The sequence below is a fragment of the Lissotriton vulgaris genome, chromosome 11 (genome assembly GCF_964263255.1).
Source record: "Lissotriton vulgaris chromosome 11, aLisVul1.2, whole genome shotgun sequence".
NCBI lineage: Eukaryota > Metazoa > Chordata > Amphibia > Caudata > Salamandridae > Lissotriton > Lissotriton vulgaris.
Genome location: NC_141699.1, coordinates 592,430,920 through 592,458,796, shown reverse-complemented (window position 1 = coordinate 592,458,796; position 27,877 = coordinate 592,430,920). Strand labels below are relative to the sequence as shown.

Here is a 27,877-nt window from a genome sequence, read left to right as displayed (position 1 = left end):
GACCAGGCAGTACTACGGCATCTATTTCACTAAGATGAGCAACTCTGTCTACCCCCTACCTCTATCACTGTATCTCATTTCCGTTGTGTAAACCATTTACTCTGATTAATGCTTAAAGGAGTTTATTCCTTGATTGTTATTAATATGATTATGGTTGTCATAGTTAGTTATTATTTGCAGGTTTTGGTGATGCATATTCCTGTTAAGCTGTTCACTGTTATGGTAAATGTGATACTCAACTGCTTGCTATTCCGATTCAAGCATGTGAATCTATGAAAGTTCAAATACTGGAGGAAGAAATAAGTTACTTATCTGTAACTGTAGTTCTCTAGTATTGGAAGCTTTCATGGATTCATATGCGACTCACCGTCCTCCCCGGGGAAGCTCACTTTCGTCTATCGCAGTATAGTAACGCTAGCACTAGTGCTCGAAAATCTGAGGTACTGAGCTTCTCTCAGGGGTGTTCTAGAGTGTGATTCATGCTGATTGGCTAAGGCAAAACTTTGGTCTCTTTTTTAATAATGATAAGGAAAGGTTAATAAATTAGGAGGCCTAGGCCTTTCTCTGGTCTATACCTATCAGTGTACTACTACAACAACTACTACTACTACTACTACTTCTACTACTATTATTATTTTAAAAGTACCAGGAACTCCCTTCATGACAACGCGGAATGATTTAAGTATGTGAATATATGAAAGCTTCCAAAACTAGAGAACTATAGTTACAGGTAAGTAACGTATTTCTTTCCTGAGTCAAGGAAGTGGATAGGATTGTTCATTACTTGTTAAAGAGCAGTCTCTGTGCTCTAGCCCTTTCTAAACTCTGATTGAAAATTGCCTAGGAGGTTATTTGACTGGAAGTGATGTGAAAGTTGATAGGCCACACAACTTTATATCAGCTTCCATTAGAAAGAAATTCCTGAAATATGTCCAGTTTCTAGACCAACAGGAAACACATGTTGCATAAGTGAAGAATTCACCAGCATGGTCCACCAGGCTAGCAGATTTTTTGGAGGTTTCTTACAAATGTTCCCGGACGTATGCCAGTAAAATAAATGGTGACAGTCTGTGATGTAGCAGTACAACAAGATTATCTGGAATTCCTGCTGACTTGGCTCCATAACAGAGGGAAATCAGAGGTCCCGGAGTCTGATCTCAGATCTGCAACCTAGGTGGAACAAGATTCTGAGTTTGTCCGAGAGGGTGAAGATGGGTCCTAGAGTCTTGCCAATGCATTCCTGCAAATGGGCTCATCTGTAATCCCAGATTACAAATGTAACATTTGTCTCATATTGCCCTTTAATTGTGTTTATGTAATTCATTTTTTTTTTCTTTCTGGGCATACAGGGCCTCTCAGGTCAGCGTGGAGTTCCAAACTTCAAGGTATGTTTAAATTAAGTTGTGTTTACTGTCACAGGCTCATTCACCCTTAGGGTTGCCATCTGCTCCATAATTCATGGAAAAGACACAGACACAAAATTGTTTGCATTGCATCCTCTGAGGAATACCATCAGTGCCCTTAACTTCAATGGAAAAAGTCCCTCCAACCACCCCTGGCCATGATCCCTCTTCTTGCTCCTTCATTATAAAACTTAGAGTAATCAGTTAGGACATCACACTTTGACCAGAGGACTCAGTCCTGGCAATGGCTTTGCAACGTTGCCTCTTGGCAGGTTCACTGAAAGAACACTGTTGCTTCTCTAAAATTAGATTCCCTTGAATATTCCACATCAACAAGCTGGGAAATCTTGGTGGTTATTCTTAATACAGTAGTGTTCAATACACGCTTAAATGACACTGAAATAGTCAAAGACCACATGCTTTCTGTCCACCTCATTTTATGACCTTAATTCTGGCCAATCAGGTGGCTAGACACAAGGCCTCAACTCATCACAGAACAGGAAACCCTCAGAGCTCCGCTCTTTTTCTTCTAAAAGCATTTTTTCTTCATTTTGGTCAGCCTTTCTCCAGACATCGTCCTAACCCTCAGCTACAGGTGGTAAGCAGTTTCTGCTACGTTTTGCCCCATTTGTGCCAGGGTAACCAGGACCGGACTGGCCATAGTGGGCATCAGCCGTTTCCCCGGGAGGCCCGAAGGGTGGGGACCAGGTTTTGATGTGGTGGGGGCTGGTTTGGTACTGGAGGGCGAATTTGCAGCAGCACTGCAATATCGGCCCCAGTAGCAAAAGCATTGGTGCTTCACACTTGCAACCCCCTCATGGCGGGGGTCGGGAGGGCTGGTCTGACAACATTTCCTGGGCTGCTTTGGGTTCCCAGTCCGGCCTGAGGGAAACTGTGCCCTTGGAACTCTTGTGCTCACAAAACTCACAAGGCCTTGTGCCTCATGTGGACATGAAGATCTAGTGTTCTCTTAAGAAAATAATTTTCCATCCTTCAAGACCGGATAAGATGGTTGCTCTTCCTTGACCTCTACCTAGGAATAGTTTACATTCTGGGTTTTCCTTCATAAAGTATAAAAACATCTTGTTTGTTTCATCTTGTTCTCTCGTGTTGTGAAACAAATTATTCTCCTGCACCTGGTCTCTGTTTGGTTTACGTCTTGTAGGTTTCTCTTCACAGTAATCTTCAAACATGAGGAGGAAAGAAGGTTTCTGTACTTCAAGTGCAAAGAACAAAATAAGCTAAACTGTTTAAATGTCCAAGGGCCATATGTACAAAAGCATTGTTGCAGTCGTTAACAACCCTATCAGCAGAATTGGGCCGTTTTTAACTGCAAAGATGCTTTTACATATGTACAGAGCACAAATTGCGATTCAGTAACATGTTACTAGATTGCAGTTTGTATGTAGTGATTTGGTATTTGAAAGGGGCGTGTTTAGGGCATCTCTCCCTAAAACAGAATCTCAGTGGTGTGTATCAATGATTTGCAACCAAATTACAGTCACAAAACATTTATTTTTTACCGACACCTCAAGGGTGGTGGTAACTATTCGCAGATAGAATGGGGTCCCCAAGATACCTCTTCCCCTTTGTGAATGTTGATCAAAGTTTCATTTTTTCTTTTTACAGCATCTTGTTTCCCTTTAAAAGGGCTGCTTTGTTAAAAAGCAATCACACACATAGTGATCTGCTGACCCCAGTAGGCCATCAACCGTGTGATGGGCGCGATTCCTAATGGTTTAAAAATTGTGACCTGCCTCATAACTATTCATGAGGTAGGTCCGTTGGGACACCATTAGGAATCGCTAAATGAAACACGATGGGTTTCATACATGCGAAATTGCGGTTTCCTAATTGCGGGTCTCGAAGAATCATAACTATGAAATCAAAATCCCTAAAACTTGTGCATATGGCCCTAAAGTTGCATCTGTGGTAATCCTGCCCTGTTCACCTTTGAAACCTCTGCATCTAATTTAAGAAGCAGACATTGCTTTGTCTCCCAAAACGTTAGACTACTTTCTGGCTCTAAGGGGCTCATTAAGGAAATATCGGTACAGATTTTTCTGCGATAGATTTGCCCTTGTTGGCAGACTTTGAGTTGCTGTCAAAGCACTAATCGGATAGAGACTTCTAGCAGCAGATTCCTTATCTGAGAATATTAATCAGGCGTCAGATTAGATCCAGAGGTTTTTGAGCAGTACTCATGCTTGCAGGTAGGCAGTGTTGTTTGCCTCAGTTTCAGTGTCATCATACATGCTGCAAATGACGTGCAAGTTACCTATATAGGTGCCACCCCAGGACACTAACGCCAGCTCTTTCCTTTCCGCGTCAGTTAGCAGTGATCCATGAAGAGCTGCCCTCAGTGGCTTTTTGACTGGCTTTTTTCTCCACTTTTGTTGAACCTTGTTTCGAGAGATTTCCTCTCCTGGTATGACAAGATGTCCCCATAGAAACCGACTGGTTTCAAACCCTTTGGTGTCAGTCACAGTCGGATGTCTGGTACAGACCCACACCTGGTTTCTTTGTGCTGCTTGGAGATGGCCCACAATTCCAATACCTGCGAGGACTGCTGTGCCATGCACACAGAGGTGCTGAGGGAGTGATCCCTCAAGCGCCTCGCAGCCAGATGTTGGATGACCCAGCGACGCTCAAGATCCCAAGTCCATTTGCAGAACCACAACTGGTGATCGTCTTCCCACTCAAAGTCGCTGTGGAAGCTGCCTAAGTCCCACAAACATAAGAAGTCGAAGACGTCTTTGACTTTGCCGTGCCTATCGAAGTCTTCTGACGAGAAGTGTGAATTTTGGCACTCCAGGTCTCGGGCTTCGGCAGAGCCTGCGTCATGGTCCACTCCGCTCTTCCCTGACTTTTCTAGAGCTTGAGTGACCCCCGCCTAGCTTAAAGAATTTTATGAGGCCATGCACCTCATATTTGGGTGGCCTGGCCCCTCTGAAGCACCTGTGGGACCCAAGGGCTTGGAAGGGGTATCCACTGGATCCTCGCTGACAGGTTTTCCCTTAGCGACAGTCGAGCCCCATGGATCCCATGTTGGATCTGGAGAAAAGACACCGGCGATACCAAGATCTTCCTTGGCCCCCGCTTCAGTCAGTGATGATGCCCCATGGCATCGTCATCCCCATCGTCATTCCTGACTCAGACACAGAGCCGACCGGTGACAATGCCGGTCCTAGCTCTGACCAGTACCATGCTCTCCAGATCAGAACCAGTGCCTTTTGCCTTTGACAGGCCTAGAGAGTGAGACGAATGGGAGGGATCTGGGGACCATTTATTGATACCAGCAGATGTGAACGAGCACAACTGGTATGAGTAACTGGCAGAAGCCAGTGGGATAGACACCGCACCTGGCCTTGTCTTGGTCTCTCATCCTGCCGTGGGTACAGAAGAGGGAGCCTCTCTCTCCATGGTGGCGCATAGGGCGGCTGCAGACTTGGACCTTCCCCTACCCTTAGTGGCAGTCAAGATGAATGTCTTGACGTAGGTGCTTCAGATGGGAGTCGCCCCTTCTGAACCTTTGCTCCCCTTTAATGAAGCCCATACCAACATCCTACTCGGGACCTGGTCCAAGCCCTCCTGAGGGGCTCCTGTCTATATTGCAATTTTCTTCCAATGGGGACCTCAGTTTCTTTACCCAGCACCTCACCCCGGGGAGCTTGTTGTTACAAGTCTCCAACCCTAGGGTAAACCTCAGAACGTTCCCTACCACTCCACCATATAGGGAATCCTAGAAGATGTATACCTTTTGCATGAGAATGATCTCTTCCACTAACCTTTCACTGTGGTCGGAGAATACCACATGCCTTTTGGGCCAATATTCCGATATGATCTAGGATTCGGTTGCGCAAGTTCTGTCTATGGTCTCAGAGGATTCACGAGCTGTGCTCTCCCAAGCTATTGCTGATTGTAGAGACACAGCAAAGTTCATCGTACGATGTGGGCTGGTTACAATCAACTCTCCGGGTAGATCAATTTCGTCAGTAGCCTTGCGGCGCCAGGCCGGGCTGAGAACCAGTGGCTTTTCAGGGGATGTCCAAGCCTCACCTATGGACATGCCCTTGGATGGCTCTCGTCTTATAGGAGATTAAGCGCACTCAGAGCTTTAAGGAGAGCAGAGCTACAACCAGGTCCTTCAGCTTTTCTATGGTCCCTCATCATCCCCAGTCGGCCTTCCTCCCCTTTCATGGCCATGGAAGGGGACTCAAACTGCAACCATACCTTCCAAGCCACCATCACCAACAGGCTTCCCAGCCCTTTTGTGGCAGAGGATGCAGGCCCCATAGACCATGTGGGTCAGGTAGCTAAAAATTGGGCAAGTGTACCATCCCTGGCAGTCCCTGCCTCCAAAACCCTTTAGTTTGCTCTCCGACCTTCATAGGGATCCAGTGGGGGGCAGAATACAGCATCACCTGCACCACTGGAAGTCAGTAACATCGGATCATTGGGTTTTGCAAATTGTGCAAAGGGGTTACTCCCTCCCCTTTGTGGCCACTGCTCCCCCCCATGCTACCCACTTATGACGGGCTGATGGAGGACCACCTCTCCTTGCTCCATCGGGATGCGCTAGCTTTCTTGGCCAAGGGAGCCATAGAGAGGGTGCCGGCATCAGAAGTAGGTTGTGGTTGCTATTCCTGCTACTTTCTGGCACCCAAGAAAGACGGAGGCCTTTGTCCTATCCTAGACCTGCACCTTCTCAAGCTCTTCCTGAAAAAGAAGAAATTCAAAATGGTCATGCTCGCTCCAGGTCTGTTTGCTCATGACCCGGGAGACTGGATGGTAAAGTTGCAGGGTGCATATTTCCACATCTCCATCCTGCCTGTCCACAGATGTTACCTGTGTTTCATGGTGGACCAAGAGCACTTTCCGTTTGCCATGCTTCCCTTCATCCTTGACAGCGCCCTTCTGGCGCTTGTGAAAGTGATGGCGATGGTTGCAGCTCATCTGCAGAGGTCAGGAGTTCCAGCTTTCCCTACCGCAACAATTGACTGTTAAAGGTGAGACTCGACCCAGGCAGACGTCTTCCACCTCAAAACTACTGCGTACCTTCTGCACTCACTGGGGTTCACTATCCACTTGGAGAAGTCACATCTGCTTCCTTCTCAGGTGCTCTTTTTCATTGGAGTTGTTTTGGGCCTATCCTCCTGAGCGACAAGTTCAGGATATTCAGGCTATGATACTGATCTTTCAGCCTCTATCCTGGATTTGGGTAAGAATACCCCTGAGGTTGTTGGACCTCATGGTCTCCTGCATCCTGCTTGTAACTTGAGCCCAATGGCAATGCGGGCTCTGCAGTGGAACCTGAACTCCCAGTGTCGCAGTATCAAGGAAATCTCTCTGACATGGTCTGGATCTCGGAGGGAACTGCAAACTATTCATCCAATACCTATTGCTCAAAATGGTACTCCATTTAGGATCTTTTAAACAAGTGCCTTTACAACCTTGCCCAAATGTGGAGTAGGTACAGGTTAATAGTGATATTGATAGGTCTTCAGCGTGCAGTGATGATCTACAAGAGGGATACTCAATGTGCAGCCTGGGGGCCACATGCCTTTGCATGTGCCCACTTGAGCAGCAGCACTGGGATGCTGTTTACTCGACTTAGCACTAACCTTAAAAAAAAAATACAGCAAGCACATATTTAAAGGTTAATTGTAGTTAAACAAAAGGAAGTAAATACGATAGTCTTCAGAATTCTAAAAGTGTATTTCATTGACCTGCAGAACTATTTTCACCGTAGTAAATCAAATTTTAGCAGTGCATTCAGGAGTATTTTGTTAAAGTGATGGTTTTCAAACATGAATTTAGAAACGTTCATGCTTTAAACCCTTCCCCCCTGACAAAAATGGCATTAGTGAATACATCCAAGCACAGGAGATGGTTTTGTACAGCACGCATCCTTGAATTCATGTATTTTGAGTTCCTCTTATATGTGATAAAGAAGAAAAAGGAGGGAACTTGAAATAAAACAATTGCCCAGGGTCACACAATTTGGTCAAGTGGAAAAGCTAGGAGTCATCCCAGATTTTCTGGTTTCACATTGTGCAGTTGAGTTCAGTCAGTAGATATACATGCTTCGCTTCTCCCACACCCACTTTAAATCCCTCCCCCTCCCCTGGAATCAGAGCGGCCCTCGGCCACAGCAAATACCAAACTTTGCGGCCCCGGGAAACAGTTTGTGAGTACCCATGATCTACAAGAACCCCCAGGAGGCAATGATTCATCTGATGGCTGTGACAGTAATGATAACACAGGAGTAGACGATGGCCACTGGACAAATGTGGCAGACAAGGGCTCGGAGTTGAATGACATTATATTACAAGATAATGCAAGTCCAGAGATGATATTGGCAGATTCTGTGCCTTGTTGAAGAGACACCTCAGAGATATCTTTCAGTATGTAATGTGGAAAAAATATGTTTCCTTTTTGGTTTTAAGGGGAAGCCAAATATATCTTCTAACGCAATTCTTACCCTGGGAGGATGGTCTTTATAATTGTATTTGTAATTAAGACTACAGCCACTGCGACTGATCGTTTCAAATATAGAAAAGAAGTACAAACCTATCGAGTATCCGGTGTGCATTCAAAACCAACTGAGAGCTGATTCAGTGATCACCTCAGCTGCCCCGTGTAAATCCCGAATTCCAGCAACGCCGTTAACAGAAAGGGAAGGTCTTAAGTGTGACTCAGTGGGAAAGCTAGCTAATGTGATGGCAGAGGATGCCCTTAAGTTTGTTACTGCTTCGGGAGTAGTAGCCAGAGATGACTGGCGGCTATTGAGTGGCATAGCTCCTTTTATTGATGAATTGTGGAAGGACGACAGAATACAGCCAAGGGCTATTCTAAAGGAAGGAGGACACGGCTCCGTCTTTTTATTTAATGCTGCTGTGAATTCCATGATCTAGGGTTTTGCCAAATTACGAATGCAACACGGATGACTCCAAAGCATGACCTTTAGGCCTGGCATACTATGAACTTGCCATTTGATGGGCAGAATGTTTTCTGCAGAAAGATGAATGAACCCCTCCAGTCAATCAAAGCTGATACTGACTCTACCAGATCATTGGGATCTCCACAAAATCATCAATCTTTAAACTAATGCAGACTCTAAAATCAGAGGCCATTGCAACATGATCTAATTTTTGTCTGTACAGACAATATAGCTAGTATTGTTCCCAATATTCTTACTCCTAACAGCAAAGATAACAGTGTCTTCATTACAACAACAGTGACAGAAGCAGAGAGAAAACCAAGCTTCCATGTTTGGAGAGGAGGTAAAGTCTGGCATGGCCTGGCTTTCTTATTCCCTCTTTCCTGCCGATGAGAGATCTGATAACTAATTTCTGTCAAAACTGGCAGAATTTAACAACAGACAAATGAGTGCTGGATATCGTCAAGCATAGACACATGCTAGAAGTCATAGGGAAACCATAATCTTACCCTCCAAGTAAGGAAACCCCAGACATTTAAAAGAACTGAGATTTCCAAGCTCTTAAAGGAGTGCCAAAGAGGAAGTGGCATTCTCAGAAAAAGATCTCAGATTTTACTCACAGTTCCTTCTCAAAATGAAGAAATCCTGTAAATGATACACAGTGTTCGACTTAGAGGACACAGACTTCGAGCAGGATTTTGAATGATTATGCTAAGGGGTAGTCTTTGATTCTTGATGCAAGGGAGTTCCTTATCTTCATTAGAAATGGAAGATTCATATTTGAACACCAAATTCACATGAAGCAATGGAATTTTCTTTGATTCGTGGTGACGGTCCCTCATTCTAGTTTAACATATTACTTTTCAGGCTAAAATTCAATCCTCAAGTCTTTTACCAGGTGCATGGTTGAGGTTGCTGCTTTTCTTCGAAAGAAAGGTTACTCATTCTCTCATTTAAAATAGCTTTATTTCAGCCACTAGGGCCATAAAAGCACACATATAAAAACATAATAAAATCGATAAAACTGTACATGTAACATAAAAGACACAGTACATATCCATAAGAAGAATAAGATGGTTAGGATTTACAGTGTAATGAAATAGCCAACATAATAGGTAAAACATTCCACCATCCCGAGAGGAGCACCCCCTAAAACAATGAGTTTCTAGAATGACATATGTGGATTGAACCACATCAACTTAGTTTTGTTTGTGTTACTCTCCAAGCCCAGAGTGAGACACAGCCCCTCAAAACTATGGAGAAGTTTGTGTAACCTACTCAGGGTCATGGAGATCAACAGGGTACCATACGCAAATAAGAGAATAGAAGTTTTAGATCCAGCCAACAAGGGGGTATCGGCATCAACTGTCGATAAAAAGGAATCAATATCGTTAATAAACAATGAAAACAGAGTAGGGGCCAAGACATAACCCTCGCATACGCCGCACAACATTGAAATTGTGTCAGCACCTTCACCCTGATTCCCCCACCTAATTTGTGCAAAGTTGTCCTCTTGAAGACGTCATACCAAGAATAAGATAACTAGCAGCATCTTCATGTTATTCAGGGCCTTCCAGAGTGTAGACCATGGTACCAAGTCTTAAAATTTTTAAAATGTAACGGGCCCATAAATTATTGTTATTTAAAAATACATCAGCCGGACCTTGCCACTGACCCTCCTCGGGCGTGCTGCCCTTTATAAAATGATGGCACTTCCCAGATTCCTATATGTACTGGAAAACACCCCATATCCTATTGCACCGCAATACTTCAAGCAGGTCGCAGCACTGGTCTCAAACCTACTCTGGAATAATGGCCCGGCACGTATAGCATATGATAAGATGACAAAGAGTTGGTATGAGGGAGGTATAGCATTACTGAACATACAGTTATACTACTGGGCAGCCCATCTTAAAATAATAAACCAATGGATACATACTCCAAGAAGTGACCCAGCATATAGAGTGGATTGGTCGCAGCTAGGGACAGACTGCATGCTCGCAGTACTATATAACAAATCGTAAGTCAAGAAACTGTTGGGACCGACGCAACACACAGCGGCCTTGTGGCACATAGCACAAACACGGCTAGGTTGGAAGGGGAAAATCACCAAACTAACACCACTATGGGACACAAAGACATTAGGGAACTTACGGTCTAGTAAGGGATTTACGCAATGGGACTGCATAGGAATCTCCACAGTTGGGGACTTATGGAACAAAGGCACGGTGGTCGCATTTCCACAGCTCCAACAGCAATATGGCCTGGGCCCGACAGAGACGTTTAGATATGTGCAAATAAGACACGCACTGCTCCAGGCGATCCCAGTAGGTACTGATATACCGGAGTCCTCACCACTAGAGGGTAGGCTGTTGACGGACTATATGCAACAATGCGCGACCTCCCTCACATATAAAAAACTGATCAACAACCTAGGGGACCCTACAATAAAATTCGAGGAAAATGGGTGGGAGAAATAGGTGAGGTCACTGAGTCAGAATGGAACGAAGCACTAGCATCACCGAGAGAAGTAGGTATTTCAGCAAAATTCAGATTAGTGCAACTTAAAATTTTACATCGCATTTACTACACTAGGACTTTGCTTCACAAAATACATAGGGCACCACATCCCTTTTGTCTTCGAGGATACGGGGAGGAGGGAACAATGTACCATACACTCTGGGATTGCCCGCACATACAGGAATTCTGGAGACAGGTTATGCGCACTGTCTCGCAAACCCTTAAGATCTCCGTTCTGCCAGAACCTCGCAAATGCTTATTGAACATCTGGGACCCCAATGATCTGGATAGATATGGCCTGATATGGGCTACCCTGGCCATGATGGTAGCTAAACGAGACATTGCGCAGAAATGGGGGGCACCGGAACTGCCTACAGCTAATAGGTGGAGTAAAAACATGGACATGCTGATGGTTGCAGAAAGGGCGGTGTATATGCTCAGAGCATGCCCCCGCAAATGGAACAAGGTATGGACAGCATGGAATATTTATAGAGGAGAAATTTGTAAACCCTTACCAGAAGAAGAAGACTTAGAGTCTGAAGGGGAGGATGAGTAGGTAGCTGGGTGATGGTTTGCTAACATTACTGGACCAGACAGGGTGTCGTTCAAATAAGGATTTACCGAGCTGCATAACATGGAGTAGGTGGAGTGGCTGAAAAGTCGGTGTGAACGTGAAATGAATACCTAATTATGATGACTCCTTTTAGTTTTAAGAATTAATGTTCTGATGGTTAATATAATATACTGTACAACTCGGAAGGCCTTTACAATGTGCTACAAGAAGAAGTGATTTATGCATACACGGTTACGTTAATACTTATTATTGTTTGAAACCGGCTAGCTGCATGTAAGACTGAGCAGTAGATACTATGATTATAAGCTACTTGGATATATGATTAAGAGATAAAAGTTCAAATGTAACCTTGTGGATACAACATATGCCTTAAATTTCAATAAAGATTTATAAAAAAAAAATACATCAGCCGGGATGCCGCCGTCTGGCCCTGGTACCTTATATGTACGACAACTGAAAGGGATTCAGTCAAAACTGAAATATCAAAACATTCCTTTTGAAAAGGATGGGTGAGATGAAGGCATCATAGGGCCACTGGGAGTTCTCATTAAAACCTCTGAATAGAGGTCAGAAAAGTAATCGACCCAGGTTGAGGGGACAACATTATTTGCAGGTTCAATTGGGGTGTTAGCTACATTTTGCGCTCAATGCTGCCAGAAAAAGATATATCTTTAACCAGACAGGCATCATAGAGAGTAGTCCACCTCTTGGAATCAAGTCCCTCTTGGTGTGAGTGATAGAAATGTTGTAGGCTTTCCTGGCTATAGAAACTTTGAGAGGCTCTCTCAATCTAATTGCACTAGTGAGTGAATGCTGCACTTTTCTGCATTCCATGTTAAACCAGGGATTGCTTTTTTGACGATGCGCACTTTAGGTTTAGCCGACACAAAAAAGTAGCCCGCAATGTGATCACAGAAAAGTTCATGTGTATTAATCAGATTGTCAGGATGAACATGTCCTCCCTCCTGAAGTCCTGCCAGAACATCAGTAATATCAGCTCTGATGCTAACTAAAAAGTCTGGACAATAAGCCAACTGGTGCCATTTTAAATGGCGCTTGTGAAACTGCTTTAGATAAAAGGGATGGACCAGAGGTTAAAGGAGTAGTCGTAAATAACGCAACAAAAGGGAATTGTGGTCACTTTCAATCTGTTCCAAGACAGACATATCTATAACAGATGACCAGAGTCTTAAGATTGATGAGAATTAATCGATCCTACAGGTGTGAAATCATTTATTAAAGGTATGAGCCCCTACTCTTTCAGAGGTTGTTCAATCATTAGCAGCCCTGAGCCAATACTCAATTATCAGAGCCTTTAATTGTAAGGCAACTTGTGTTCATCTGCGAACTGGATCAATATTCAACGGAGGAAGAGCCCATGTCAAATGCTAAGCTGACATCATCTCTGTCAAGTCAAGTCAAGTCAAGTCAGAGAATTTATATAGCGCACTACATACCCAGAGGGTCTCAAGGCGCTTAGAGAGGGGAGGAGGATTACTTGTCAAATATCCACGTTTTAAGTTGCTTTCTGAATGCTAGGTGGTTCTGGGTAAGGCGAAGGTGAGCGGGGAGTGAGTTCCATGTTTTAGCAGCCAGGTATGAGAAGGATCTGCCTCCCATGGTGGTCTTATTGATGCGAGGTACAGTGGCGAGGGCATGGCTGGAGGAACGCAATTGGCGGGAGGGGGTGTAAAAGGACAGTCGTGAGTTGAGGCATTCGGGTCCGATGTCGTAGAGTGATTTGTGTGCGTGGGTTAGCAGTCGGAAAGTGATTCTCTTGTTGACGGGTAGCCAGTGGAGGTCTTTCAGGTGACCAGAGATGTGTTCGTTGCGCGGGATGTCTAATATGATCCTGGCTGAGGCGTTTTGGATTCGTTGGAGTTTCTTCTGGAGTTTAGCGGTAGTACCTGCGTAGAGGGTGTTTCCGTAGTCCAGTCGGCTCGTGACCAGAGCATGGGTGACAGTTTTCCTGGTTTCGGTGGGGATCCAGCGAAATGTTTTTTTGAGCATGCGCAGAATGTTGAAGCAGGATGAGGATACGGCGCTGACTTGTCTGTTCATTGTCCAGAGGTTAAAACTAAGTATTCAAATCGCTCGTCTCTATGAGACGTTGGATACTAGAGCACTGTTCAAGGTGATATTCTTGTATTTTTAATGTGAGTGAGTTCACTCTTTCCTTGGTCCCCCCACCATAAATTTTGTAAACAGTTACCCTTAAGCTAGAGCTGCTGATTATTTTGATGGCTAGAATGTCCGGCAAGACAATAGATTATTGAGTAATTTGGCAGTTTAAAGAAGCTCTATCCCACAAAGCCAAGTCCCCCAGAAGTACTGTGTTAAGTATTTATGTTTGAATGCACTGCATCACGACACAACCATAACGCTCCATTCTAGAACATATGGTCTGTGCCGTGGCTTGGTGCAAGCAGTTGGTGAGAGACTACCGGAGCAGGAAGACGAGTAACCGGTGGGGCTTTCCTTTCTATGAATGAAGTACTTTTATTCAACTATTCTGTGACTCTTCATACTTAACGAAGTGGCGACGAGTGGAAAACAAGCATCACCGATGAGGACCACACGCGTGAAATGGACATTTAGTGGATTATCATTTCCGAACAAGTTGGATTTTTATTTATAAACTTCTATGGTGGACCATGCAATTGGTAGTACATCTAGGATTTGAGGTAGTTGGAGAATTTAATTGCTTTCAGCGCAATTGAGATCAACCTGCATCTTACCTATGTACTGGTTGGCGCATATTTGTTTTCAAAGGTAAACTACAGGAGCTACAATAACTGTTTCTCTGAAGATTCTATCCTCGCAGCGACATAGAAGGGTATTTCATGTTCCTTCCGTCTGGATTCCTATTCGTACAACGGAGCTGAGGGCGTTGTGATGTGATTATGTGGTATCAGGATTTTAGACGTGAGGTCGACCATATTTCTTTCTGGAGCCATACTCCCGGGAGTGCTCGGAAACTTACAAGCAGAGGGGCATATTTTAGTACAGTTTTGGAGTTGGCGTTGTGTCAAGAGCATTCTTTCCAATTCGTAGCAAAAGTCTTGGGTGAGAGTGCTTTCAAATTAATGTATCTCGCTATTCTCGTATATTATTATTTGCACGTTCTTAAATTTTTGGGGGGACAGTATTTTTTTTCTTCTTCTCAAAGCATCTCCATAATTGACATTGCGCATCGCATGTGTGTTTTGGATTTAATTCAGTCAACGATTTAGTTGATGTTTGGAAGCTCATTGTTTAAAAGAAGAAAAACAAGTGGAATTTGGATTACGTTTTGAACCTGCATTTGCATAGGGTGAAAAATGGACACTGGATCAAGCCCTTAACAGTGAAATCCCTGTTGCCATCATTTGCAAGTTCAGGCAACAAAGGCTAAAATTGAACTGTTGTCAAAGACATTTGTTATTTTATTTTTGTCTGGGGTTCTGTCTGTTTCTTGTTAGGTTTATGTTGTTGTTTTTTTCCTTCTGTTTTTCTTGGGTTTTTTTCCTTCTCTTTACCTCAGATTTCATTACTATGGGGCATATTAGCAAGGAATTGCGATATGTATCGCAAAACGCGCTTAGCGTGTGTTTTTTTATTGCTGCCTATCGCTGGATATGTTAGCGGAGAAAACATGCTATTAGCATTTTTTTCTCTGTTGTGCTAAAATATCCAGCGATAGCGTCAAAATGCGTGAATATTGCGGGAAATCCAGCAATATTCACACATTAACGCCAATGGGGGCTTAACCTGACAACCCACCTCCCATTGAATACACAGGTAAGTCATCCTATTAGCAGGCGTTAGATTCCAGTGATAATCGCGCTTAGCACAACTTTTTTTATCGCTAAGCCTGCGTTGTTAGTCATGCATGTGAACAATCCTACTATTCAGGAAAGATTCCGGTTGAATGGTGATTCCAATCTTGAGAGTATTCTAGCTATAGTGAGAAAATCTGAAATGTGCTGTAGGAGCACCAAAGAAGTGAAAAGTGAAGTGAGTGTTATTAGCAATGAAACTATAGCTAATGTTTGGCAGCAAGTTTGTTAACAAGAATGATGAGTTGAAATAGAAAAAAACAATACCGCGCTGGGAAAGGGAGGTTTACTGAATCAAACAGAGAAAATATGAGCTGCTTTAGATGTGACAGCAAATCAAATTTTGCTAACAGCAAGTTGTGCCCAGCTATTAAGCAAAGGTGCTTGATTTGTGGCATTACAGGTCATTCCGTAAAAGTGTGTAGAAAGAGTAAAAACAATAATATCAAATGCATAGATGACAGTGAAAGCAGTGAAAATGAACAGTTACATTTGTATGGAAAGTAATTAATTTGTACTGAGCATAAAGGGTACTAGCCTGTAATCCTCAACATAAACAACCCTACGGTAAAAAAGAAACCTGTTTGCAACATGGTGATAGATGGAGTAGAAATTCAAATGTATGCAGACTCTGGATCGCCTTATTCTATTGTGAATTATTTTGTATTATTTTGTATGAAGATCTCAGTTTGTAAAAGGTTGGGAAGTAGTTTAGAAGCTTCAGACATAAATCCTGAAGGGTATTCAGGTGAACGAATAGAGATTCTTAGTTTCAGGTCTTTAATCTCCAGGTTTAAAAATCGCGAATGTACGGCAAAACTATATGTGTCAAAGAAAGGTCAGTCTGTGTTGAGTTCATATGAGCAAGGGAAACTGGATATTATACTCAACCCCAACAGTCCTGATCCTGTTATGGTTATTGGGGATCATGATCGTATTGGGGATCTTATGTTGAAAAAGATCCCTAGTGTTTTTAGAAGTGAAATTGGCAAATTAGTGAATTTCAAACATGAGATTCACTTAAAAGAGAATGCTTGCCAAAAAATACACAAAGCGAGGCCCATTCCCATGGTAGTACGAGATGAAGTGGAAAGAGAACTTAACAACTTAGTGAGTGAGGGCATTATCGAGAAAATTGAATTGTCCAAATGGGTTCCTCCCTTTGTGGCGGCCAGACGATCCAATGGAAAAATTAGACTTTGCATTGGTTTACAACATGTTAAATAACTACATTTAGTTGACCTGTTTCCGCTACCACGCATTGCAGAGTTGTTAGCTACAGTTGGCAAAGCAAAATTATTTTCTACAATTGACCTTTCGGCAGCGTACCTCCAAATTGAGTTACATGAGAAGTGCAAAAGTCTTACTGCCTTCATCACACCTTTTGGCTGCTAGCGATATAATAAGATGTCATTCGGGTTGGCGTCCGTGTCAGCTGTTTTTCACTATATTATGCACAAAGTATTTGGGGATTACAAAAATCCTGTATGTTTTCAGGACAATATCCTGGTTTTGGAAGTGACAAATATGAGCACAATGACATGCTAGAGAAAGTCCTAAAGGTGTTGAGCGAAAATGGTTTGATATTGAAACATTCAAAGTGCAGATTTGCTGTTAAATCTGTCACTTATTTGGGACACAAGTTATGTGAAGAAGGTATAAAACCAAAAACTAATTTAGTAGAAGCCATACGTGCTTCACCCCACCCTAGTTCCAAAGATGATGTAAGGTCCTTTTTAGGGTTGAGTGAGTTTAATTTAAAATACGTTTCTCTTGCAGAACACATAATATCAGGCAATTGGTAAAAAACATGAACTAGTTTGTATGGAGTGATGAATGTGAAAAATAATTCTATGATGTGAAAAAAGCAATTTGCACGGCCACAGCACTTTGTGGTTTCGATCCACAACTCACATGTATCATTACCACAGATGCAAATTCTAAGGGTTTAGGTGCTGTGTTGGCACAAAAATATAACTTTGGGATAGAATTCATTACAGCGCATGGATCCAGAGCACTTACACCTACGGAGGAAAAAAGACTCTACTGTTGAAAGGGAAACCCTTACCTGTGTGTGGGCGTTAGAACATTTTAGAGTTTTTATTTGGGGCAAGGAATGTATAATTAGAAGTGATCATAAACCCTTGGTGCGCCTTTTAACCATTGAGGGTATGATCAAAGTGTCAGCATGTATTGCTAGAATGTCCATGAGGCTCCAGGATTTTGTTTACAAGATAGTGTATGTTGCTGGAAGAGACAATGTTACAGCTGATTATCTATCCAGGATGCCCTTACCTATCAAAGAAGACACCCACAACAAATAGGATTAGTATCAAAATGCATTGGTGCATGATGAAGGTACGATACCTATTGACAAAATTGTTTGGTGTGAGGAGTTTGCAAAGGACAAAGTGCTACAAATAGTAGAAAAGTACATTGTGAATGGGGGGCCCAGTAAGAATTTCATAGAACCTGATTTTAGGTGTTTTTGGGAGGTACGGGATGAGCTGTCTTATGTAGAGGGTGTTATCAGAAGGGGGGACAGAGTAATAACCCCCACTGGTTTCAGACACAGTATAGTCCAACACAATCACGAAGGACACAGTGGTATAATTAGAACAAAGCAGACTGTGAAAAAAGGATTTTGGTGGCCAGGTTTTGACATTTTTGTTGAATTTTTAGTCAGAAACTATTACTTGTGCAAATCTGATAAATCTCTTAAAAACCTAAGGCCAAACATGGGAGAACATGTTGTTCAGGTGAACCCCTGGGACACCATCGCTATGGATATTATGGGTCCGATTGGTCATAATTCAAAGTTCATCCTTTGTGCTATTGATGTTTTTTCATGGTGGCCTGTGATAAAAAGTGTAGAGAAAGTAGACACAGAGGTAAACATCAGTCACCCCGCATCCGTCACCCCGCCTGTTGTCACAACGCAGTCGTTACAACGACCGCGTTGTAACAATGCAATACCATTACCCCGCAAGTCGTTACAACGACTTACGGAGGGGGGGAGAAGGTGTTGGATTTAAAATCCAACAGCTTCCCTACTGTCCGCACAGACTGGAGTTGAAATAGTAAATTATACTTTTCCAACATCCAGTGCCCCCCTCCGCAAGTCTTTGTAACGACTTGTGGGGTAATGGTATTGCGTAGTTACAACACAGTCGTTGTAAAAACCTTGTTGTAACAATATGCGGGGTGAGGGAAGGCGTGAAAAGGAGGCATATTCAGACACAGATGCTGTATTAACGTTTCTTTATGATACCTACATAGAAGAAGGTTTACCTTGACGCCTCATTACAGACAATGGTGTGCAGTTTTTATCTGGCTAGGCAAAGAGTTACTTCAAGAGAGTTGGAGTTACACATTGCACCACTTCCCTGTATAACCCTAGTGGCAATGGTGTTATTGAGAGATTTAATTGAGTGCTCAAAAGGGCTAATCAAATTGCTTGGGTGGACAGTGATAAATGGGAGACACAAATATTGAAAACAGTTTGGATGTACAGAACTACTATAAATGACATGACAGTGTGTTCTCCATTTGAAATAATGAGGGGTAGGTTACCTATGTGTAACCCCGCTTGGTTAGTCCAGTCAACTTCCACTACCATGGATTTGGAAGTGGTTAAAGAAAGGATTGCAAAAACACACATCACCAACAAACAGAAGTTTGATAAGAAAGCGGGATCTAAATGTGATCCTGTGATCAGTATTGGAATGTTTGTGAAGGTACAAAAAACATGGAGAATAAGAAAAGGGAAAAGCCAGTATATGGGTCCTTTTGAAGTCAAGGAAGTGTTAAAGAATGCTGTAAGACTTACGATGGCAGAGTGTGGAACCTAAGGGGCATATGTAGGTAATTTTCCGTTTTGCGATTCTCAAATTGCGATTTTTAGGGAATCGCAATTAGAGAATCGCAAAACTAAATGTAGGTTGAATTAGCAATTTTTTTTGCGAATCCCACTTATTCCTTATTTGCAAATCGCAAATTGAGATTCACAAGTAAGGAATACCTTCTCATTCATTCCTATGGGCTAGAAGGCCCATAGGAATGAATAGGAAGACATTCTCAATTTGCGATTCTCTATTAGAGAATCGCAAATTGAGAATGTAATTTCAGGGTTGTAAGAGTGTCAATAGGACATCCTTTTGCACCCCTGAAATTAACATGTGTGCACATGTGGCCAACATACATGCCCTAAGGGCATGTATGTGACCCACATGGCACATTGAAAAATGCCAAAAAGAAAAATTTTCAAAGAAATCGCAAAATACCACCAACCTGAAGTTGGTGGTATTTTGCGATTCCTTAAGCCACAATTCGCACAACTTGGGTTCTTCCTACATTGCATTTACAATTTGCGATTCCTTAAATGGAATAGCAAAATAAGGAATCGCAAATTTTGCGATTCCTTATTTTGCATGTGGGTGTTTGTGTGCTACATAGCACACTGCCCTAATTGCGATCGCAAATACTGAAATTCTGCGAATTTCAGCATTTGCAAGCGCAAATAGGCTTCCTACTTACTTCCTACTGGTGAAATAGCGGTTCTCAGAGGAGACAAAAATTTCTATGAAGATAAGTGTCAAGGTATGTTTAAGGAAGATGATAGCGGAGGGATTGATCCTAAAAAAGTAGTTCTGCAGGATTTTTTAGAGGAAGACTAGGCATTCAAAGCTTTGTTTCCTGTAGTGTGCAATGAAACTATGGAGAGGCAGCTTAATGAGTCAAAAGATAGGCATTCTCGGAAAAAACCTAGATGGTTGTCAGATTTTGTTGCTCTTGTCAAAGGCAAATTTGCAGTGTGAAAATATACTCTATTGAATTTGCTGTAATTGTTTTGTACCTTGTTTTACTTGTTGTTTGCAATTATTATTATTTTTTTAAATTATTTTTCTTTATTAAAGGAGGAAGATGTGTTGTGTATTTATGTTTGAATGCACCGCATCATGGCACGACCAGGACGCTCCATTTTAGAACATCTGGTATTTGCCTTGGCTTGGTGCAGGCAGTTGGTGAAAAACTACTGGAGCAGGAAGACGTGTAACCGGTGGTGCTTTCCTTTCTACGAATAATGTCATTTTATTCAACTATGCTGCGACCCTTCATACTTAACACCCGGCCTCTTTTGCTAAAAATAATTCAGATAGCCAGGTTGATGGATCGGGTCAAGGCCCAGGTTTCCTGGAAGAGACATATGTCATGCTCTTCCATGAAAGATGACCAGTCGGGCATGGCTATTTTGGACTTAGACCAGCCAGATTCCAAGAGAGAAGGTGGCTTTAATAGTTTCAGATAGCTCTCTCCAAGATTTTGTAGAATAAGAGGGCCCAATTACTCCATGAGAATGGCGTCTAAAACTTCCATTAAACACTGCAGAAGTAAATAATACACGAATAGAGGGAAAGGGGCTATACTACGAAAGAGCAGACCTATCAGAAACATTGGCGTAACCTGATGATTTCTCTCTTTCCAGCCTTGTGAAGTAGCAGCTCTCGTTCGAAAGCGCTGTGGTAAGTACTTGTCTCTCATGATTACATCTATTTTATTGCAGTGTGTACTTAGAATTGGCTTCAGACGCTTAGATAGCTGACTGTGTGGCAATGGTAATAGTGAAAGGAGTTGGATTTAGGATACTGGGACCTAAAGTCTTCTTAAATAGTGGTATCTCTCCAAACTTTTTGCAAGCACTGGCTCGCAATTTCCACATTTCTTAGAATATTCCACGCCAAGCTTCTCACAGCGCCTACTTCTTACCTTGTCTAAAAGTGTGAGCTTTTCAGACTGGCCACCAATGCCATCTGTTCACCCTCTACACCAGTGTTAACATCTCACATTGCCTGCCACCGCAAGCTTCTGACTCTGGTCAACTTTGTCATATGTTCCCCATCCCACAAGTGCCATTTTTCACGCCGCCTACTTGTGTGAACGTGTCATTGTGCCGACCGTTGCCAGCTTCTGTCACTGCTTACCAGAGCCAATTTCTCACAATGTGCACCACGGTGTTCCTTAAATGTGTGAAAAAAATGACTTTAAGCTCGACCTATCCAGATTCACACATGGAGTAAACATTACGTGTTTCCGACTACTAAAACAGCATTCCAAATGGATACCGATTCAGTATCAGCAAGGGGCATGTTCTAGGCGTCGCTTCAGACTACCGAATCGGTGTCTTATTGATGTATCAGTGTTTGGCGACCCAAATGCGGTCACAAAACATTGAAAATGTACTGACACCTGAAAAGAAGTGGCAATGGTTCGCAAAAGGCAAAGAATCTCCTTGGGACCCCTCCCCTTTATGAATGTAAAAAAAAGTTTTAAAAAAATCGTAATCCTTTTTTCTTTAACGAAGCTCAGTTTTCTTTACAGAAAACGAACTGCATTAAAGAAACAAGTAGGTGTCAATTAAACGAATTCTCTAATGTCCCCACAGGTAAAAAGTGACCAAAAATACCCGTGCTCCGGCAGGATCGCTTGAAACAGCAGACTTGGCATTCACAGCATTTCTGCGCACAGGCTTTTCACTTCACATGCAATATGAAAATAAGGCACGGAGTGTTTAAGTCTGGGCATTTAAATCTCTGCAAGACACTGACAGCATTTCAGAGATAAAGGTTTTCAGGTCTCTTCTCATGTATGGCTCACGAACCTTTTTAGATCATCGGATGCAGTGCAAAATGACACAGTGTAATGAGAAACGCCGATAAGGTTTGGGGGTGGGGAGAAAAGACACCCTGGGAACTGTACACATTTGGAAATAATTGCCATTTATGAGAAACTGGCTTACTATATGGTGCACACTTATGTAAGTGGGTACTCTGCACCAATCCAGACAACCCTTATGGTGATTTTAGTGATGTTAGACAACCTTAGAAAGCTCCCTAAGTGGTTGATGTGGAGAGCAGCCTTCAGGCTTCGTCCAGAAGGAGTGTAAAGCAGCTTGTTATACCAGAATATAATCTTATAGGTATAGATTAAGTGAAAATGAACCACACAGTGTACTTATAAAAATATGTATTTATTATAAAACACTCTCTAACACGTACAGATATCTCCTATTCGGAGATATACACAATGCACACAATACTTTTCAATAGAAACTGGTAAGCCGCACGAAATACACAGTGATCACCAGGGGGAGACCAAACCATATACTAAAATAGTGGTATGCGAACTATGACTTGAGTCAATACAATACCCAGAAGACGTAGAAGTGCTGGGGACACAAAGAACCACCCAAGGTGAGTATCTAGGAACCTCATGGAGTTCGTGTGCAGTGCGGAAACACGACCGCGTTCTCAATACAAGTCAACTGATAAGTCGCGGTTGCAATTTTAAAGAAGAAGGGCCCTTCCCAGTGCACCCTGAAGCAACCCAGTGGAAGGCAGAAGGTTGGAGAGCTACCCTACCTGTGGATATCCTAGGAACCATGATATCTACACCAAGGAAGCCAGGTGAATTGGTGCAAAGTGGCATTGGAAACCGCAGTCGAACTTAATGAGAGACTTCAGGAAGATGCCGCTGCTGGAGAAGGTGAAAGTGTTCAGTGGAACGCAAAGGTGGATTCGAGATGTGAAGAACCTGCAAGCAGAGGGATAGAGTCTATGCCACTCAGGAGTGACCAGGAGGCACAGAAGACTAATGCCCACCAATGTCGGGTGCTGCAGGAGAGATGACAACAACCTTGGAGCTGCAGCTGTTAGGACCAGGCGATGCTGTGGAAGACCAGGAGCCATTCACGAGCTGTCCCACGTCAAATGTCGAGAGTTACGGCGGTCGGTGTCCGCCGTGAGCGCCTTCAAGCCTTGGCAAGGGCAACCAACGTGGAAAGCAAAGAAAGTGCAGTGTCGGGACCAGCAAGGTCCAGGTGACTCACCACAAGCAGGGGGATCAGCACAGAAATTAAAGAAGACCCTCAAGAAGACGCACAGGCCGGAGGCACTGGAGTCGCAAGAGGACCTCAAGTCGCTCACCAACGATGCAGGCCCACGGTGCAAGTGATGTGGTGAGGATAAAGATCTTGGTCACAGGAGATGCTTGAGGTGGGAGCTACTTGGAGCCTGAAGATCTTGATGGAAGGAAGCCAACAAACCTTTGCAACAGCAAGTCAACGCGGTGCACTGGGGTTCGGTTCCTACAGCTCCGATGAGGGATACTGGCCTCGAAATTAGTAAGAAGACAGGGCAGGCCTCGAGAAATGTGAAGAAACACCACCTGTCTTGCAGAGCCTTTTGGAGTCCGTGAGAGCTCAGAATCAGCAGGCCGGTTAGCTTAGTTGCAGTGCCTGCAGATGCAGGGAACTAACTCCTTCACTTAACCTCTTGGCTGCTAATGACAAGGGTAACTCGTCATGCACTTTTCATTGATTTCAATGGAAATTAGATGAGAAGCAAAATATTGCCTTAGCAGTAAAGGGGTTAAAGGGAGATTCTTTCAGGTGTCTTGGATGCCCACAGGCCTTGGAAGGTTCCTGTATGGAGCACAGGCACAGACATTGCAGCAGACGAGCTGGGCGACAAGATCAGGAGCAGCAGGAGTCTTGCCAGTTGCAGCCTTGATGCCCAGCGCAAAGTCCAAGTTGCCCAGATGGTCGAAAAAAAAGTGGAGTCTTGAAATAATCTTGTCCCACAAATCTAAGGAACTATTCTCAGGTAAGCCCTTAAGTACCCTAAGGAAAGGGTTAGGACAATTTAGGGTTTCCTTCCAGGTGAGGGGGTCAGACAGTGGGGAGGAAACTCCCATGTCCTTTGTCCAGTTTTGCGCCAGAGCAGGAGCCAACGGTTCCCTGAGCTGGTTTGAACTGGACTATGCAAGAAGGGCACCAGATGTGCCCCCCAAGCATACTGGCTCAGCAGCAGGAGGGCAGAATCGTGTCTCTGGTCGGCAGCAGCCATGTTGTGCTGTCTGGGTCTAGAAGACTGGTACTAGGAGCACTGAGGGCCTCCCAGAGGAGCTTTACAGAGCTTGGAATTGTACCTCCTACACCCTTTATGGTATGGGGGTGGTATGATTCCAACATGATTGATACCAAACATGACAGGGTTCGTTACACCCAGTTTAGATATGGTCATCGCGTATTGACGCATGGCCCCTCTATGTATTGTAATGGCTGATGCACATACAATTGGAAGAATGGACTCTAAAGGTTGTAGGGGTGTCCTGCTCATGCAGGGACACCCTCACATTTAGAACCGAGCACCCTGCCTTCCGGAGTGAAATGCCTGCTTTAGGGGTGACTTAGGTTTTAATTGCAGTGACCTCAGATACAGAGAAACCTATATCTTTTGTAAGTGGTGCTAGCATTGGCTTGCGCAGGCTGCAATGTCAGGCCTGTAGTTACAGTTTGAGTGATTCTCCATGGGTGGCATAATTCATACTTCAGCCCATGGGGGACCCCTGGTGTACCTATGCCCTGGGTACCTTAGTGCCATATACTAGGGACTGATAAAGGTAAACCAGTGTCCAATCTGGAATTTACCCAAGTACTTACCATACCAATTTAGGGGAGAAAGCACAGAGACTGGGGTCCTGATTAACAGGATCCCAGTCAAACTAGTCAGAAACAGCATAGCACCATGCAAAAAGTGGGGGTAACCATAAAAGCAGATCCTACTATCCTACACCATTTATTTATTAACTGTACTTTGAAGTGCCGAAAAGGTTTGAGGGAGGGGAGAAGAGATACCCAGAGAAATAAAAGAGAGTAGAAGGCAGAAGGGCGATGGGTGTTAGGAGTGAGCAGGAGGGAGGAAGAGAGACAAGCAAGAGCAGTGTGGTGTGTGCAGTTTCTGAAATCGACCAGGCCTCTTTGTGCTGATGGCTGCCTCGGAAGGAGAGAGTACACGTGATCTCTGCTAATTGTTTGGGTTGAGGCCCTTTAGAGGCTGGGGATAGGTTTGTGTGCGTAAATAGCCTGGGGTTCCATATTCAGGGGACTGATGTATTCTGCTCTCCCGGCCGGTGCCTCAGTGGGCATGCACGGATGTGTTTCATTGAGGCATTGAGGTGCGGGGTGAAAGGGGTAAGGGAGAAGAGGAGCTTGACCAGGATTGGACTGGACACCAAAATCAGCCCTGGCAAAAAATCTTAAACCAAATCCACACTGCAAGAGGCCACCACTATAATGGGGCTGTTGGTGCAAGTTTGGGTCATGGCAGCCCATCTAACTCTGAATTCAGTCCCAGCTTGAAACCCACCTGGAAAAAGCCAGAGTACTAGAATAGGCTGGTGCTATGGAACAGGTCAGGTATATATGTGTATTCAGTGGTTTGGCAAGGTGCCACTGGCCCTTAGAAATCAAGAATAATGGATCCCCTGTCCTCCGGTAAGGTCACATTTAGGGCACAGTGGGTCCCTCACACCACAGAGACCTTGTGCTACTGCACATGTGGAACTAATGATAGTACTATCACTAAATGTCTCTTCTTTCCTAATCTTCCTGTGTCTGTGTAGCTCTGGACACTAGGAAGCCAGAGTCATTATGGTGTAGAGGATAGAGGCATGGCACATTCTGACTGGGGAAATAAAGGATCTAAGGGCCATATGTACAAAATCTGTTTGAGGTCACAAATACCTAACAGTGACTCAAGTGTCTTATTACGTAAAAGGCTTAGTCAGGCCCACTGGAAATGCGCAATTCTTTGGCTGCAGAACGTTTATCTTAAAAATTAATTTGCAAAAAGCTACTTCCCAAGTTGATTCAAGAAAGGCTGGACCAGAGCCTTAGGTCATCTGACTGAGTAATACAATTCTGCTTAGGCATGCGGATTTCTTTTGTGATCTCTGGTCAAACATTTTGAACGGTTGGTGGTGGAAAATGGCTTTTCAAGATGCCAGCAGAAAAGGCAGGCCATTGCGTTAGATCTTATGAACTATGTCTCACTAGTGGAATCCATCTACATACCTTTCTATCTAAATGCATCTCTAACTATCCCTAGCTTTCTCTCTATTTGTCTATATCTAGTAGCCTCTCTCTGTGCTATCAATCCCTGTCTATCTTTCTCTCTCTATGTATGTCACTGTCTGACTTCAAGTCTCTCTATTTATATCGACCAGCCCATCTACATGCTATCCATCTGTCAGTCAGAATTTTAGTCCAGAAGTGAGTCATGAGTCATTCACTCAGATTAAGATATGTCCAGACCAGCCATACAGAACAACACTATCTGCTCAGCTGGTCCTCCAGACTTTGCATTCCATCACCTTTCTTGTACTGTCTATTATCGGTTTCCCATAGTGGGTTCAACATATCAATCTGTCTGTTTGTCCATTTGTCTGTCTGCCTGTCTGTCTGTCTGTCTGTCTGTATGTCTGTCTGTCTGTCTTTCCATCCGTCCATCCGTCCCATCCATCTATCTTACTCCTCGGCACAACCTGCCCTTGAATTTGTGCCAGATTCTGTAAACGTCTGAAAACTTATCTTTTCTGCTAATCTACTTGCCCCCTTTTTAGGTCGCGCCTGCGATTGCAGGGGCGAAAGCCCCTGCTGTCGCAAAGCGATCTATTGCAATCATTTCAGTCATTTCCCTTTCAAGGAGTAGGCAGAGGAGACAACAGACTGTCACGCGCACGCAGCCGGCCGGAATCGGATCAGGTCACGCGCTCCGATCCCGGCCAGCTGTTCACAACACATGCACACGCAGGCACAGGCAGGCACACACGCAGGCACACACAACACACACACACACACACAGACAGACGCACGCACACACATCCCCCCCCCCCCCAACTCACCGGTAGAAGCGTAAACCGGAACGTGCAATTATTTCTGCAGCTACAGGGGCGCCAGGATTGCCCAAGCTTACCTTCAGAGTTATTCATGTGATGCGGAGCTGCTTTGTCTAATTTGAAACCATCATTTTGTAATTCTGGCTCCATGAATAACGAACGTCTCCCCGTTGCAGAAGTGAAACTTACTTCCCGATGCGGTGATGCGTAGAAGCTTCCCATTGGTCATTGAGCGTAGCTGTTCCAATTGGCTGTTAACTTCTTTCTCCTAAAGCTTCCGCGTGATTCTATTGGAGCAATCCAGCATTTTATTGATTTGCAAGCAGGGCGATTTTTTGTGTTTTAACTTATGTGGGAACACTGTGCATGGTGTTTATGCCAGGCTGACTGGGTTGTGCTGTGATCATGAAGAATTCCTAGTTTTTTCTTCGCTGGCCTCCCAGACTGGATTAGCCCGCTCGCAGATGTCGGAATGCACCTGAGCTCCACACTCTTTTAACCACCGCCGCAGGCTGGGTTGACTTCAGTATGCTCAGGCTGCACTGCCACAGTGGAATACAAGGCAGTGAGCGAAGGCGATTATTTTTTTAGGCAGCAAAAACAATACCCGCTATGACGTCTCCACACACGTCACCACACCAGTCTTGCAGTGTGAGTGGCAGACTCGCCGCTCAGTGTATGAGGTGAGTGAGGCTATAGGCGGGAGAGTGGGGGTTTGTCACCATTCATGGCCAGTGTAGCAGGCAAGGACTTGTGAAACTACAGCAAACGAAATACATCTTTTTTTAAGTACTGCCCTTCCCTTTATTGTGAAAAACAAGCCCTCTATACATTTGACAGCAGTCGGAGTATCGTGTGTCTAATTGCTTGTGTTTTTTTTTTT

At 43.8% G+C, this 27,877-nt stretch overlaps 1 protein-coding gene across 1 annotated transcript in view; it reads left to right on the top strand.

Annotated features, from left to right (window-relative positions):
- LOC147683193 (uncharacterized) overlaps positions 1-27,877 on the top strand; it is a 502,788-nt gene that overhangs the window by 435,824 nt on the left and 39,087 nt on the right. The window contains exons 24-25 of the mRNA XM_086942506.1: positions 1,350-1,385; positions 20,744-20,780. Of these exons, the coding sequence (XP_086798632.1) occupies positions 1,350-1,385; positions 20,744-20,780 (73 nt within the window). The remainder of the gene's footprint in view (positions 1-1,349; positions 1,386-20,743; positions 20,781-27,877) is intronic.